Source organism: Lepidochelys kempii, chromosome 14 (assembly GCF_965140265.1).
Source record: "Lepidochelys kempii isolate rLepKem1 chromosome 14, rLepKem1.hap2, whole genome shotgun sequence".
Taxonomy (NCBI): Eukaryota; Metazoa; Chordata; order Testudines; family Cheloniidae; genus Lepidochelys; species Lepidochelys kempii.
The window spans coordinates 34,273,010-34,289,140 of record NC_133269.1 but is presented as its reverse complement, the minus strand read 5'-3'; the positions used below and the strand labels follow the sequence as shown (position 1 = coordinate 34,289,140).

The window sequence follows — 16,131 nt, the reverse complement described above, 5'->3', positions numbered from 1 at the left end:
ATCCTTGAGTCATCTGATAGAGAAGGTGTAATAAAAAGTTAAAGAATATTATTTTGCCCATTTTCCTCTACTTTGTAAATATTCCCCCCCCCCCCCGAATTTCTTTTTTTCTGTACTCACTTTTGTACCTTTCGCATAGATCTTTTAATTAGAAAGCAGAGAAGAAAGGGTGGGGGAGGCAGAGAAAGGGAGGGGGAGTGCCAAAAATCCAGTACAGCAAAGATGATATCAGATACATTTCATTTCACGTTCTTTTGGTGTTTAGAACAGAATAAGAGACAGCCTGTTGGAGGAACAAGGGAAATTAGCCACATGTAGAGTTGTCATATCAGACTCACAAGGAAGACAAGAGTAGAGTTTTGTTTATTTTGCTTTGTTTTTTAATTCGTGGTAAAAAACAGGGGGTTATATTCTGGGGTATTGGGACATTTGATCTATTCATCTTCTTCCTGTTTCTTGGGGTTAAACAGCAAGTTTCTTTTACAGTTGCCATTCATATATCTTTGATTCAGAGGACCCAGTGGGCCAATATTTAGGAAAACAGAATTTTACGCTTAATTGTCAATCTTCAGGGAGGGTGTTTCAACTAACTACAGGGCAGAAAAAGGAATCTCATCCATATGTAAATTTCTGAGACTCTTTTGTCCCAGTAACTAACAGTAGTTTGACAATATTAATTAAATATCCCAGCTTTTAATCTTTGGGTATGGAGTAGGGAATGATTCAGTCCAATTTCATTTTTTCTGGGATTCCTTAGGCAATATGTTTCATGCCCTGGGGTGTGAAGTGGTGTTCACCTGTAGTTTAATTTTCTAGCTAGAGTTAGAAGAGGCTAAGCATGATTTCGGGTAAAATGGGACGGTGCAAATGTTTGCTTTGGCACTGAGAGGAAACAGATTCAGATTTCAACCTCACAAACCACAAGGGCATGTAGTTATTAACAATATATTCAAGAGATAGTCAACATCTATATGCATCACACAGTCTTCCATACAGGTAGATCATGGAAAGACCAGGACCATAATCAGGAGTGAATATGAGCTAAATGGCTTCCTACTACACACCACTTTTCACCGTTGGACAGATTGGGTCAGTTAGGCAGAGACCTGAATGGGGTGGGATGCAGAGCTGCTTATCCCATCCCAGGAGGGACCCCAAGAAACATTTTTTCTGCAAGGATCTCCAAGGGAGTGCGGAGACTGGTTTGGAGACCAGGACATATGCTGTTCTGTGCAGCTATTCCTTTGGGGAGTGCTGAGGTGGCTGATGGGATCAGCAAGGGCTGGACTTGTGGCTGGCTCCAGAAGTGCAGATTATGTAGTCTTTGGTTCAGTGTAGTCTTTGGTTCAGATTATATGACTGGTTAAGTCAGGAGGAGTAAGAACCCCCTTCCCACTCCTACATGGGACACCTGGACCTAGGACTAAGTGAAGCTACTTGCTCACTTATCATCTTCCTAGGGCATGTGGGTGCAAGGGGACTGGGCAGGGACTGGGCACAACCTTGGCTTCACCCTCTGGGAGCTAAGCAGAATGACTGAGGCAGCTCAGCAATGTGAGTAACAATCTAATGCTGGTGCAGGCAATTTATGCACCACCCCTTCAGGGTTGAACCACAAGTGACAAGTGAGTAGTGCATGGTGATTAGTGGTGCAATTTCTAATTCCCCAAGTGCTAGCTGGTTCATTTGTCCCTTCCCCAAACCCCTCACTATTACAGTTCTTGAATTGATTAAAGTTCATTTTCCTTCAGCTCATGTTGCTGCTGCTTCGGTGAGGCGTTAATAACAGCATGGATGTTCCTTGCTGCTCTCACAGCAGATTTCATAGCGGTGTCGATCCAGGCGTGAGGCTGGGCTGTGAGTTCTCCTGAAAAATGGATCCTCCCTTCATTCTGAAACAGAGCCTTGGCGTAGTCGACATATTGGTACTGGGTGAAGGAAACATATGAGCCCATGGAATATCTGTCCAGGCCCCATTTCTTGATCACATACTTATTGCAGACACTCCGGATATAATCTTTGGGCACCTGGTGGATTTCTGCCAGGTCCCCCAGCACCACATCAACACACTTTTCATCACTGAGGGGAATAAAGAATTCAGTATCATCGCCCCAGGTGTAGGAAGCCAGGATCACGCCCAGGCCACTGGGGAAATTGTGGTTGGGGTAGTAGACGAATCTGGAGGGGCGATCCGTGATTGACCTCCCGCCATGGATTCCATCCTTCTCCCAAAACTTTTTAGTACAGGCCAAAGCAATCTTAACATCCTTTGTGTAGTGCATGGAGCGCAGGGCATGGGTCTTGAGAGGAGAAAGAGGTGGAGAAAATTTAATGAGCCGTGCAGCTTTTGCCGTGGCTGTGACAAGGACATAGTCGGCCGTCACAGATAAGGGGACCGATGTGTTTGCCCTACGGTAGAACACTCTCACTTGGTCACCCTTGGTTAGTATCTTCACTGCTGCAGAGTGAAACTGAATACCCCCACGAATATGCTGGTAGAAAGCATCAGAAAGCTGATCGAATCCCCCCGTGATCTCATCAAAACTGAAAGAAAGAGGGAAAAGAGATTATGGTAAAACAATGACAGCCTCTGACAAGTTATCTGAATGAATTTCACAAGAAGAATAATTATGAGAAGAGCTGTAAGGAGCTGCATAGCTGAAGATACAAGCTACCCTCCACTGATTTGCCAACTCCAGCTTCTAGCAGAGTGCCAGATCTGCTGCAGTGAAGGTGAAGACCAGTTCTATGATTAAAGATTCACTCTTCCAAATGCTCTAGAAACCTCATGGTTACTCACATTGCCTTGGAATTAGGTATGTCTCACGGAATTGTGGGTAGAATTAGTGAGCCTAATTTGGGATCATTTGACAAAAGGGTTTGTGAGATACAACAGATCTCTGCTCCGATATTCCCATCGCACATACACTCTCGAGTTAATTATTGAATTCCATAGGAACCCACCCAGCTAGAAGCCATGCACTCTTTCAGTAATGTCCTGCTCAGCCTGTGTGAAGGGACATTTGCATTTCATGGCTAGTGAATTATACACATACCCTCTGTGACTACTGAGATCAACAGTGCCTTTGTGAAAGAAGGCGACCAGCTGCACTGATAGAAGGGATGATAGATGGATGAGATAGAAAGAGGTTGCAGAGGTATTTAAAAATGGATGGTTACATAGACAGATCCTACCATAGGCACATGTTCTTTCAAATATAAAGCAAGTAAATAGATTCATTTCTTCTCACCTGGTGTCGGAGAAGGTAACATGAGCCATGACTGAGTGAAGAAATGACATGTAAAATCTACCATCTTCATTCAGCAAGTCACCAATCATGTCGATGGCTCCTCTACTTAAATTTCCTTCTTTAATCAAATACTCCTGGGTGGGGAAGAGTGGAGAGGGTGGAAGGTGCATGCATATTATATTCTCATTTAGAAATGACAGCCGAAGAGATATTTCATTGCAGTTGAACATAGGAATCATTCAATATCCATAAGGGATGGGCAGAAGTCAAACCCATCCACTATCCTACTCGGTGATTTGTCTGCTTCCTCATAAGCAATCACTGAATTAAGGCTGATGCTCACTTTCAAGACACAATCCCTCACCCAGTTTTGATTCACTGGGTGCAATCCTGCCCCCCCCCCCCGCCAATATAGTCAATGGGAGCTTTGCCATTGATTTCAATGGGGCCAGGATTTCACTCCGAGTGTCCATACCAAGATTTCATTGTCTTTGATTAAAGATTCATGATCCAGTCCACACCTCTGAACCCATGCACTACCGTCTGGTGTGATTTGTCTGTTTCCTCATAACCAATCACTGAAGTAAGACTGCTGCTCATTTTCAAGACACAATCCCTCACTCCTTTCCATTCACATGATGAAATCCTGGTTTCTGTGAAGTCAACGGGAGCTTTGCCATTGACTTCAATGAGCACAGGATTTCATCCATAGTGTCCATACCACAGTTTAATTGCCTTGGATTAGAGAACCATGGTCCAGACAACACCTTTTACCTTAGAGGGTAAAAGTAACAGTGTGAGGGAAACAGAGGAAGGTTGTCTCATTCAAATAAATGTGGATGAGGATACAAAACTGGATGTCAGCTGGGATGGGAAAAAGAGATGCTAAATCTATTACACAGGAGTGGAGGAGAATCCTGTTTTCACAAACTCAGGCACTGGGTGTATGGGAGCACCGAGACAGCTTGCTTTCTATGTGTTGGTGTTTTGGCAGAGATAATGTGGATCCATGTTCCTGCCCTCCCTCTGCCAGAAAGCAGAGCCAGGAAGATCCCCGGGGGAAGTATGTGGTACCCTCTGAAGACCTATGAGTAGAACCACCTCTGCCCAGCCAGGATCTTTAGGAGAAGTAGGCATTATCTTCTACCATGACTGTGTGCATGTGGCAAGATCTATCCCACAAGGAGTTCTATTGGCTAATGTAACAAAAGGTTTAGGAAACTAGAAACATTTAGATTTCAAGATACTGGAATGCCAACTTCAATTACCTTGGTGGAAAAGGAGTCATATTTCTCTTTCAGAGCACTGCAGTCTGTTGTCACCTGGGGAACAACCAAGAAAACAGTCATTTGTTTCATGATCATGGCTCTGCCTTTAAAGGTTCCCCTCCCCCCCCCCCATGATTATGTACTTAAAGACTAGGGGTCTAACAAATTCACGGACATGAAAAACGTGTCACAGACAGTAAAATCAGAGGGTGGGGCAGGGCTCTTACCAGGGGCCCGGGTCCAGCTGCTAGTCTCCTCTGGGCTGGGGAGGAACGTGACTTACCCTTCCCCTGTGCAGCCACTCTGGTGGAGAGATTAGACCCACCTCTGGATATCTACCCCAGGATCTCCCTCCCAGCCCTGCTGGGACTAGCAGCTAGGAGCCCTCAAGCTGGCGCACTCCCAGCAGCACGGGGGAGATCAGACCCACTTCCACCTCCAGAAACCTCCTGCAGCTGCAAAAAGCTCTGTGGGGTGCTGGTGTGAAAGCAGCACAGAAGTGAGGGTGGCAATCCCACAACCGCTCTACAACAGCTTTGCAACACACTCCACCTGCCGCCCCCCACCGCCTCCTTTTGGATCAGGACCCCCAGGGTTACTACTCCATGAAATTTCAGGTGTAAACATCTGAAAACTTGAAATTGACTAATTTTCAAATCTTATGGCCATGAATTGACCAGAATGGACCATGAATTTGGTAGGGCCCTATTAAAGCCAGTATCCTAGTGCATATGAACAAGGGGGTGGGACATGAAATGACTGCTCAGGTGAAAGAGCTGTTAACAAGATCTTTTTAATAAGGGTAAGGTAGCTTTTTGTTTTCCACTTCTACAGTTCTCTAGCTAACTGAACTGCTTTCACTCAGACTTTCTAAAATATAAAAATAAAAAGACCAAAGCAAACCGTTCAGTAGCGCCTAAATGAATTTGGGACCTTAACTCTCATTTTCATAAGTGACTTAGCTACTGGGGGGAGGGCAGATTTTCAAAGGTGATTTAGGAGACTAAGTCTTATTTTGAAAAGGTGCAATTGACAAAGCAATTTAAGTGCCTAACTCCCTTTGTAATCGATTGTAGTTAGGAACCTAAATATCTTTGTGAATCCCACACTTAATCATCTCAATCCCATTGACTGTCTCTGGGAATCCTAAGTGCCTAAATCCTTTTTGAATATGAGATGTAGGCTCCTTAGTCAGTTATCTTTAAACATCTGGGCCTAGATTCCCACAGGGACTTAAGGCATTGCATGCACAGTACCTAACAAGTAGATGCCTAGAAATGTACTGGGATTCACAAAGTCTGAATTAGATGCTCAGGTTCCTACCTGATGAATGGCAGGAGATAACACTGAAGAATGGGAACCACAAAAGCTAGCATGCCAAGTCACCTAAATGAGCCAATGTGAGATGCCAAGGAGAGGGGTGTGTCCTAAGATCCACTCCTATCAGCAGGGCTTAATTTTTAATGAAATGTTCAAGCAATTTTTTTTTACATTCATAACTGAGGCAGCAAGCCCTGAGATGCCGGGGTTATGAACTACCTAAACTAGAGGTGCCGGGGCTCAGTCCTGGCAAGCCCTGGCACAAATTGAGCACTGTCTCTCAGGCAGTTCAGCACCTAAAACCCATGTTCTGCCAGCTAGCCTGAGTTAAAAGAACTCTTCAACTTGAGCAAGATAGTTTTGTGTGTCTGGATGAGACAGGTTGAGGGCTAAAATCTGATGAACAGCCCATGCTAACTTTGAAATGAAGACCTACCTACAGTACATGAGTCCATTCCACAACACACATACCTTATCCAGTGTCTGCTCATAAAGCTGAGTGGCAGATTTTCCCTTCTCTGCAGGGTGCACGGGGTACCGCAAAATATCAGGGTTTTTTTCTGCATCTTTATATCTCACCCTGACATTGTTAACCAAATACCAGGCATTCGCATCAGTATTATAGAATGCATTCAGTTTAAGTTTAAATTGTTTAATAAATTCACGCACAATCCTAGAGATAAAGGACAGAGGAGAAAAAAAGAAAATGTCAAAAATGTGAAAGAATGTTATGTGCTCATATATGATCCTCTAACAAAAATCAGCTGGCTCCTACTTATGTAACTGAAATTATTTGTGGGTGTATGACCCTAAAGATATATTTCACCTGAAGACAATCATGCAACTAGTGCTGTTAACTTTTGTCAATTGTGAAAATTTTTGAAATATTGATGTTATTTCAGTTGTACAGGGCTCACATCAGACTCACTTTCACAACTCTTTAATTAAAAAAATGGGGGGGGGAATGTACTGCAAACCCAAGTTTTCAGTAAATGAGCAACATTGATAAGTATTTAAATAATGATTTATGTTTCCAATAAAAAATGTAGGTAAATGTGTCATGAAAAGCATTGGTAAAAACAGCAGATGCCATTTTTCAATGAAAAATACTTTTTGCTTGAGAAATTTTGACCATCACTTCCCATCACATCCACTCCTGGAACAGTCCCATTGACTTCAATGATTGCACATGATGATCAAGTATTACATCTACTAATTGTAAAATCAGACTCTTTCTCACTCATTACAAGACACATGACAGCAAAAGCGGACCGTTCCTAAAATTCTTCAGAGCAAAAAAAATCAGATATATAGATGTATTTGTAATAACACTACCAGGGGCTGTATCTGCAGGGATTGAACCTGGGACCTAAGGATTTAAAACAAAACCCTGCTGTGGTTGAGCTACAGGGTAAGACAGTAGCAGACTCATAAGCAGAGCTGTTTGTGAAAACTCACATTCTATTCCGAGGGAAATACTGGTATTTTCATGTTTGTTTTTATCCCAGAGTGTGATGAAAGGTTCTGAACATAAACGTTAAAACATCTAGACTTTCCCAAATCAAAATGTTTCATTTTGGTTGGCTTACTTGCAATGAAATGTTTGTCTGTGACTGCCACAGCCAAAGGAATCTTTGGTTCCCCTTTTGCTTCAGGGGGAATTAATTTGGAGCAGTCCTGGGCCCTGGGATCTCTATGGTGGTTTAGCTGCACTGGCTGGTGCAGTAGCGAGCCATTACTCTCAGTAGAGACCCATTCTCTGCTTCTGCCCATCCACTCCCAGCCCCTTTGTGCAAAAAAGAGTAACAGCTCCAATTTTTCTCCTTCCTGTAGAAAGGCTGATGATTCAACGCAGTGCTTGTAGTCCACACAAGAGAGTACAGGGGCATTTTAACTATTCAAATCTGCACCTCCAAAGATTTTTTCCCCTAGAAATTATCATAAAAATCTTTAAAATGGTATTTCCACTATTCTGAACAAGGTTTGTGGCTGAGCAGGGCGAACCGTATATTACCTGTGATGTTTTGGCAAACGCATGGGTCCCAGATCCATGTACCAATCTCGTTCTCGATAGGTCTCGATGCGTCCTCCCAAGCGGCCACTGGCTTCCAGAATCAGAACCTAGGAACATGGAACACAGGGTTATCATTTTCAATCCCTTGCCAGTAAATTTCTCTCTTGTATGGTAAAGGTTGATTTGGTCATCACGGAAATAAAATTAATATTTTAGAAAATAAATTTTGGACAGTATGTAAGCACTCAGGCTTTGATTCAGGAAAGCAAGTAAGCATATGCTAAACTTGAATTTGAACTCCCTAGATTTAAGCATGTGCTCAAAGTAAGCATGTGCTTAAAGTAAGTATGTGCGCAAGCAGCTTTTCTAAATAGAGGTATTCCTGAACTGAGATCTCAAGGATCAGATTCTAAAATGGTAGTTTTTACACTAATAGTAGCCTTTCCAATGTATTGTAAATACTATATTTTCAATGAGAGAGTGTTTAGTACAACAACTAAGCACTTAAAGTATAAGTGCACAACTGATCTCTGTTGATTTTTCCAGCCTTGGGGGGCTGTAGTTCTTGAGTGCTCTCTAGAGGGAGAGTTGTGAATGTGTAGGCAGTGGATGGGATAGTGGATTTCAGTCTTTCCCAAGACCTACAGGAAGGCCAAGAGAGTAGCTCCTTGGAAAAACAAAACAAACAAAAAAGACAAGGTTGCAAATTAAGGTTGTTATGGGATGGCTAATATCCACTTTCACATACAGAAAATTTTGTTAAAAACATGTGGACTATAAAGGGGTTATAGTGAAGTATTTGAGTCTTTTGGAACATTTCCTTAACTAATCACCATCTTCATAAAATATAGTGATTGCAGGGCTTATTTGTTATAACATTATTATTTTTGCTTTTGGTAATGTTATTATTCCTCTAACAACCTTAAGTTTAAGTCAATTAACTTTTTGTCTGGAAATGAAAAACATATATATTCTGCCATCTTTTTTCTTTCTTTGTTCACCCAGCTTACTTAAGTTCACCTCCTTTGGTTCTTCTGCATTGTTAATGCTATGAAAAAGAAACAATAAGACTATTTCAAGGGAACACTGACTCCCTGGCCTTTCTCTGGCTCCTCTCAGTCGATAGAATTACCTTGCAACCAGCATCTCTCAACAATTTGGCAGCTGTGAGTCCACTGATTCCTGCCCCAACAATCACCACCTTCTTTGAATTACACTTTTTTTCCAATCCGTTTTTGACAATATCCACCAGTTCGTCATAGTCAGGGTCATCGAAGCATTGTTCCCACTTCTTCGGTTTGCCAGGCAGGCTCTCCAAGCTTGGGAATGCCACAAGGAGGAAAAGCTGAAGAAATACTAGAGACAGATATACAAAAAAACAGATGACACAAAAGGTGAAGGCAACTCTTTCTCTGAGAACAGGGAGCTCAGTAATGTCACTGACATGATGCGCCTCAGTTTTAGGAAGAGGCTAACACCCTCAAATGTGGAGCTCAGTTATATTAACAAACTTGGAGAGTTATTATGATAAAATGCAGTGAGCGTATAAGGCAAAGGAAGGGAAGTTAATACTCAAATCCTCTAACAGTTGGTGCACTCTTCTAAACTAAAATATCACATGGCCCATTCAAAACATTTTCTACATTGAGGGTCCTGGCCCCCCATACATTTAAATCTGTGCATCCCATAGAGGACTGATGATATGGGGGCTGGCTGTCCTGTGAGGGAATGGTGCAGGACAAATTCATATGCTGCGATTGATAATAAGGTCTTCAAGATTTGGCCTCATGGGCTGAATTGAGGAACCAAACCAGAGTCTTCTTCACAGCATTTAAAAACTCAGTTCTGCTTTCCCTTTCCATGATGCAGAACAACTTTTTCTTCTGGTTTTCCAACATATAAATCCCAGATTCCCCCTCTCACAGAGCACAAAGGAGTTCCCACTCCTGCTGAGCACAGCTGTTTAAGCGTCAGACAGTGAACAATGTGGTTCATCACATATCCAATTCCCAATCCACTTAGAGCTTTAAAAGATCAAATCAACTATCTAAATTCTATTGTATAGTTCAGAGCAACCTTTACAGCACCCACACCACACTTCCTTCCCATGCTAGTGTAGGCAGCATTGTTGAACAAAAAAGAGGTGAACTTTATACCCCAGAGCTCTCTGACAGTACCTATGGGCCACTTGCCACTGAAATAAATGTCTCTTGCAAGGCATAATATATCTTGACTTTTGTCAGGCTTTTGACACAATCCCACATGACATTCTCATTTAAAAACACCTAGGGAAATATGGTCTGGGTGAAATGGATATAAGGTCAGTGCAGAACGGGTTGAAAAACTGTACTTAAAGTGTAGTTATCAATAGTTTGCTGTCAAACTGAGAGGATGTATCAAGTGGAGTCCTGTAGAGGTCTTTGTTTGGTACTGTATTATATAATATTTTCATCAATGATTTGGACGATGGAGTAGAGATTATGCTTATGAAATTGACAGGTGACACCAAACTGGAAGGGGTTGAAAACACTTTGGAGGATGGGTTTGGAAAATTGAAAATGATCTTGGTAAATTGGAGAACTAGTCTGAATCAACAGAAAGAATTCAATAAAGACAAGTGCAAAGTACGATGCTTAGGAAGGAAAAATCAAATGTACACATACAAAATTGGGGGGAACTGGCTAGGTAGCAATAATGCAGAACAGGATCTGAGGGGTTATAGTGGATCACAAACTGAATATGAGTCAACCATGTGAAAAGGCAAATGTCATTCTGTATTAACAGACATGTTGGATGTCTGACATGGGAGCCAATTGTTCTGCTGTGCTTGGCACTGGTGAGGCCTCCGCTGGAGTATTGTGACCAGTTTGAGGCACCACACTTAAGAAAGATTTGGACAAATGGGAGAGAGTCCAGGGCAGAGCAACAAGAATGATAAGAGGGTAAGAAAACATGAGCTATGGGGAAAGGTTGAAAGAACAGGGCATGTTTGTTCTAGAGGAGAGAAGGCTGAGGGGAGCATGATAGCAGTCTTCAAACATGTAAAAGATCGCTATGAAGGAGATGATGATCAATTGTTCTCATGTCCACTGAGAAAAGGACAAGAAATAATCAGTTTGAATTGTCACAACAGAGATTTAGGTTAGATAGTAAGAAAAATTCCTGACTGTAAGGATAGCCAAGCTTTGAAATAGGTTACCTAGGGAGGTCGTGGAATCCTCACCATTGTAGGTTATTAAGAACAGGCTGCACAAACATCTGTCAGGGATAGTTGAAGTATACTTCGTGCTGCCTCAGCACAGAGATGATGGACTAGAAGAACTCTTGAGGTCTCTTCCAACCCTACAATTCTGTAATTTCTGTGGTGAAGTAGAAGATGTCTGAGCCTCCTCTAGTTTTTCTTTGGCCGTTGGTATAAAGTGGAGCAACTCCGAACCTCCTTTAGTTTACACCACTGGCAGACAAAGATCCCCCAGATCAGGGAGATAAAAAGCTACGTTTGGTCCAAGCTTCAATTCAGCCCAAGAACTGAGTCACTGAAAAGATGGAGGGGGAGTATCTTCCATGTCTGGAGACATAGATAGTGCCTCATTTAGAGTACCAAACGGATCCAGGTTACAAACAGGTCTGGGAACAAATCTGTTATAACTTAATTTCCAACATGGTAGGAACTGTCCTGTAGACACAGCTTTGAAGGTCAGGAGGAGAAATTCAGTTTCCTAGAACCTTTCTTCAGAACTGAAATATAATTTTAAAAATGGAAAGTTTAATATTTGTTTTGTGGTATTGAAAGAATAAGGCACTCTTAAATTTTCCTTAAAAACCAGTATTGTCTGCCCATTAAATCCATGACTCTGGGTGAGGATGGAGCCATATATTTCAGAGTGACTGAAATTAACTGAGCACAAAACATATCCAAACCTTTGAGACCAGGAATTATTTAGGGTCTCCACAGGTAGAAACACACTTATGTAATGTATTTCCTGCAGCAGTGTGAGAACTCCAGGAAGATCTGGGTTGAAGGCACTAAACATTGCTGCATCTGAAGAAGTGGGTTTTTTTACCCACTAAAGCTTATACCCAAATAAATCTGTTAGTCTTTAAGGTGCCACTGGACTCCTTGTTGTTTCTGTGGATACAGACTAACATGGTTACCCCCTGATACTTGAACATTGTGTGTCACAATTCAGGGCAACTGCACCTGTGTTTTCCCCTTCCTCACCCTGAGGCTTACAGCTCCCCAGCCTTCACCTCTCTTGGGTGGAGATCTGCATCTCCCTCCTTCCTTACTGGGGTATTTCCGGGCTACACAGTTGCCTGCCTACATTGCGAATTCCCTAGCAAGTCAGACTGCCCAGCAGGCCTACTTTGCTTTCTCCTCAGATGTCATAAACAGCATAACTGTCCACTTGTCACCACAAAGCTCGTTCTAAACAAGTACATTTATTCTTAAGGTGAAAGCGTTACAGAGGCTACATCTACACTACACAGCTTTTAGTGACATGGCTGTGTCTCTACTGCCGTGCTGCTAAAAGTTGTGCAGTGTAGCTGCTGCTTGTTGGCTCTCCTGCAGACAAAAATCTTCCCCCCACTCCAAGGAGCGGCATTTGTGTTGTTGGCAAGAGAGCACTCCTGCTGACAAAGCACTGTTCACACTGGTGCTTGTCACTGGCAAAACTTTTGTCTTTCAGTGTTGTTTTTTTTAACACCTCTGAAAGGCAAAAGTTTTGTCATGCAATTGCCAGTGTAGACATAACCAGAGAAAACCTACTAAAAACAATAAAAGAACTTAGACATGCATGCCAGAAAGCTTACCAAAGACCACCCTAACTCCAGCAAGGGCAGGTGAACAGCCCTACAAACCCCACCAAGGCAGGTTTCTGTGATCACAAGTTCATAACAGCTGTTCCTCAGGACAAGCACCCTCATTAAAAGTTTAGTCCTGCCTTTATACATCTAGGGTCTTTGATCTGGGAATAGATAATTTGTAGGCAATGCTTTTCTCCTCAGGGTTTAGCTTCAAAGGGCTGCAAACTTGAACAACTGGAAGTGCTATATTTGCATACCCTTTCCCCTGTGGATTTCCTGGGAAACTCCCTTAACATTAAACATTCACATTGTTTCAAATAGTCCTTTGAAGATCATAACACTTATCAAGGTTTCATTCACCATGTCTCCTCCCTAGAAATGTCCCCTATAATCCCACAACAATATATAAACATTTGCATTTTAAGACAATGAACTCCTAAAATATTGATGCTTAATTACATAAGGTTTGTCCAGGATATTGCAGGAGATTGCTATATTAGTCACACCTAGGCTCTTCTTACTCTGCAATTATCAGCATCCTTTTCCTTATCTTTTGTATGTGATAGGACTGACATGCAGATGATTGGACTGGAGAGAAAAGTTCTGATGCCAGCGATATATTCGCTATTACACTGCAGAACTAGAGATGTCCGCCAGAGCTAAACACCAACCAGAGATTATTTGGCAGAAGTTATATCCATCAACAGGCAAGCAGGAGTGCTTGCCTTCAGAGCTCAGCTGGGAACATAAAAACAATGTGGATGGAATTCATCCTGGTGGAGAATAAAGACCTACACACCACATGAGTTCCGTGTTCACTTGCTCCTGAAAGGAACAGCCATCTTGGGGATGGTATGGAGCCCTCTAACACCATAAGGTATTCCTGGAGGAAGGGACATAAGGATGCATGGGTTGGAATGATCACCATAATTTCATTTTTGCTTTATTGATGGATATGAAATTAGTTTGTAGGCAAGTGAAGTAAGTGGAAGAGGAAAGGAAAACAAATATAGTGGCTATGTTGGACCGCTAAGCATCTAGCAGCAATCTTTGATCTAAGCAAACACCTGCAATTTCTTTTATTATTTTTTTCCAGTCATGTCCAACTCAATTCCATTGTGGGCAGTGATATACAGCTGAACAATTCCTATGTTTGTTTCCCCCAACCTACCAAAGCTATTTCTCTCTTATCTGAAATGAACCTCAAGCAGCTAATCCTCATAAATGCCCTGATCTCCTGCAAGCATTGGATCATCAGGTTCACCGCATTGTCAAGGGTCAAATGAGAGGGTGATTAACATCAACACATTATCATCAGCCAGTCTCCCTCTCCTCTATAACCGTACACCATGAGTCTCTCATTGTCACAGGCTAATCATCCCCTCCATCTAAGTCTATACAAGTAGTCTCACTCAAAGTGTGGATCTGGCATCGACCCTTCCCAAGTTACATGCCACCAAGTCAGGTATCTTGCACTATGGAGGAGTAACAGAAGAAGTCAGTTGACTGATAGAACCTTCCCGCTGACACAATGTGAAGGCTTTGCAAATAAAAATTCCCCAATGCAGAAATAAAGTGAATTAGGGCTAGACAGACAATTGTATTTTCCTTGTTTTTTATTATTTGTTTGTAATAGACTGGTTTCATTTTTTTCTCAGAAATACTCATGGAAATGTTCTGTTTTACTGACCAAAAAGCAAGCCAAAAACCCTGGAAAATAATCATTTTTCAGTTTTTCCAAAATATTTTCATTTTTGAAAACAAACAGAAAACCCCCCACAACAATTCACTATTCACTTTATTAAAAATGACTTTCTAAACAAATTTTTAAAATCCATGAACATTTTTTATTTGAAAAGCAAATCAATTTTCCGCTGAGTAATTCTTCATATGATACATTTTCATCAGCTGTAAAATTAATTTACATTTCCACATTTGCATTCACAACTCATTCCCCTTCCTTGGTCAAAATCAAATCTAAGGGCTTGTCTACACTTACCAGGTGATCGACAAGTGGCAATTGATGCATCGACCACAGATCACTCTCCCGTCGACTCCTGTACTCCACCAGATTGAGACGAGTAGGGGGAGTCGACAGGAGAGTGTCTCCTGTCAACATCACATAGTGTGAACCCTATGGTAAGTAGGTCTAAGGTACATCGATTTGAATTACGCTATTCACATAAATTGCGTAGCTTAGATCAAATTTCCCCTGAAGTGTAGACAAGGCCTAGAATAACTTCCCCCACCTCAGATAATTCCTCCACCTTCTGAAACAAAAAATGGTTCCCAGTTTGGACAGAGCAGAGTTATTACTCCAGTGTACCACAATAAGTAGTAATGATTTTCATTGTATTAAAAATGCAAAAACCACAAATGATTTTCCTGTGTAATTGAGGCCAAAAATATGCCATTAGTGCTGTTGTCTGCCACACTTAAAGAGAAGTAAAGGATAATGGGAGAAAAATGACTAAAAGAGAAAGAGAGAAAGAATAAGACAAAATGAGAAACACCATAACAAGAGAAGGAGAAAGGTGTGAAACAGGAAAGTTAATTGAATATCATTGGTAGAGTAAGATGTTCCCAAAATGACCTATCCCCATCCCTCTGCAAAAGTTTTAAGAGAAGTTTCACTCACAGAACTTGTCCATGTCTCAGGTGGAAGCTCAAGTCATCAGGGAAGCCCTCTCGCTTTATACATACAACTAGCCTGGCTGATAAATAGCCTCTAGGGAACTGCTAGCTCCATGTATAATAAAGCTTGGAGATCAAAGGGCTTCCTCCTATGATGTATTCAGCACAGCTTGTGGGTTGAGTCAGCACGTTCCAGGTACATGGGACTAGGATCAAAGAACGTGTGGGTGTTGAGAGGCTCTGCCCTTTCCTCAAGTCCCTCTGAATCTGATAGCCCTCCATTCTTACCTGGAAAGCACCTGCTTTTCCCTTCATCTCTTTCTTCCCCCCTTGATCCTCTGTGCTCTGCTGAACCCAGTAGTGGTTGTGATACTTTATACCCTTTTTCATAGTCACATACTTTAATCACCGTGCAAATTATGGCTTTGACTAGACACATAAAAAAGGCAAAAACTCCCCAGTCTTTATTTAGGGTCCAGTCCTGCAAGTTGCTCAGGGCACTCAGAACCTCACTGGATCAGACCTTATGGTTCTGTGTAGCACCCAGTTTTCTGAATTTCAAACGGCTCGGGTGTTTCCATATTCCAATTTTACCATACACCCAGATCATGGAATTGGAGAAAATCCATGTAAATAACTAGGATTAGTACAAGGAATATACAGTGCACTTGGTATCAGAGACAGTTATATATGACACAAGGAGCAAAGCCAATTGTCTGTGACACATAGTTGTTATATCCTACAGAGAAAGGAAGATGTTTGGATGGCATTTCTATTCAAGCAGAGCTAAAGACATTTTGGTGCCTTGTTTCAAAAGCACAACTTTAAATCTTTA

At 41.9% G+C, this 16,131-nt stretch overlaps 1 protein-coding gene across 1 annotated transcript; it reads right to left on the bottom strand.

The window, feature by feature from the left end:
• Window positions 1-1,730: 1,730 nt before the first annotated feature.
• LOC140898285 (L-amino-acid oxidase-like) lies at window positions 1,731-15,313 on the bottom strand. Its single transcript, XM_073311922.1, has 7 exons — window positions 15,301-15,313; window positions 8,986-9,209; window positions 7,854-7,960; window positions 6,311-6,512; window positions 4,520-4,573; window positions 3,252-3,385; window positions 1,731-2,544 (listed from the first exon to the last, which is right to left on the bottom strand). Exons 1-7 carry the CDS (start codon window positions 15,311-15,313, stop codon window positions 1,731-1,733), a joined length of 1,548 nt encoding a protein of 515 aa, XP_073168023.1.
• Between the last annotated feature and the right edge of the window lie 818 nt (window positions 15,314-16,131).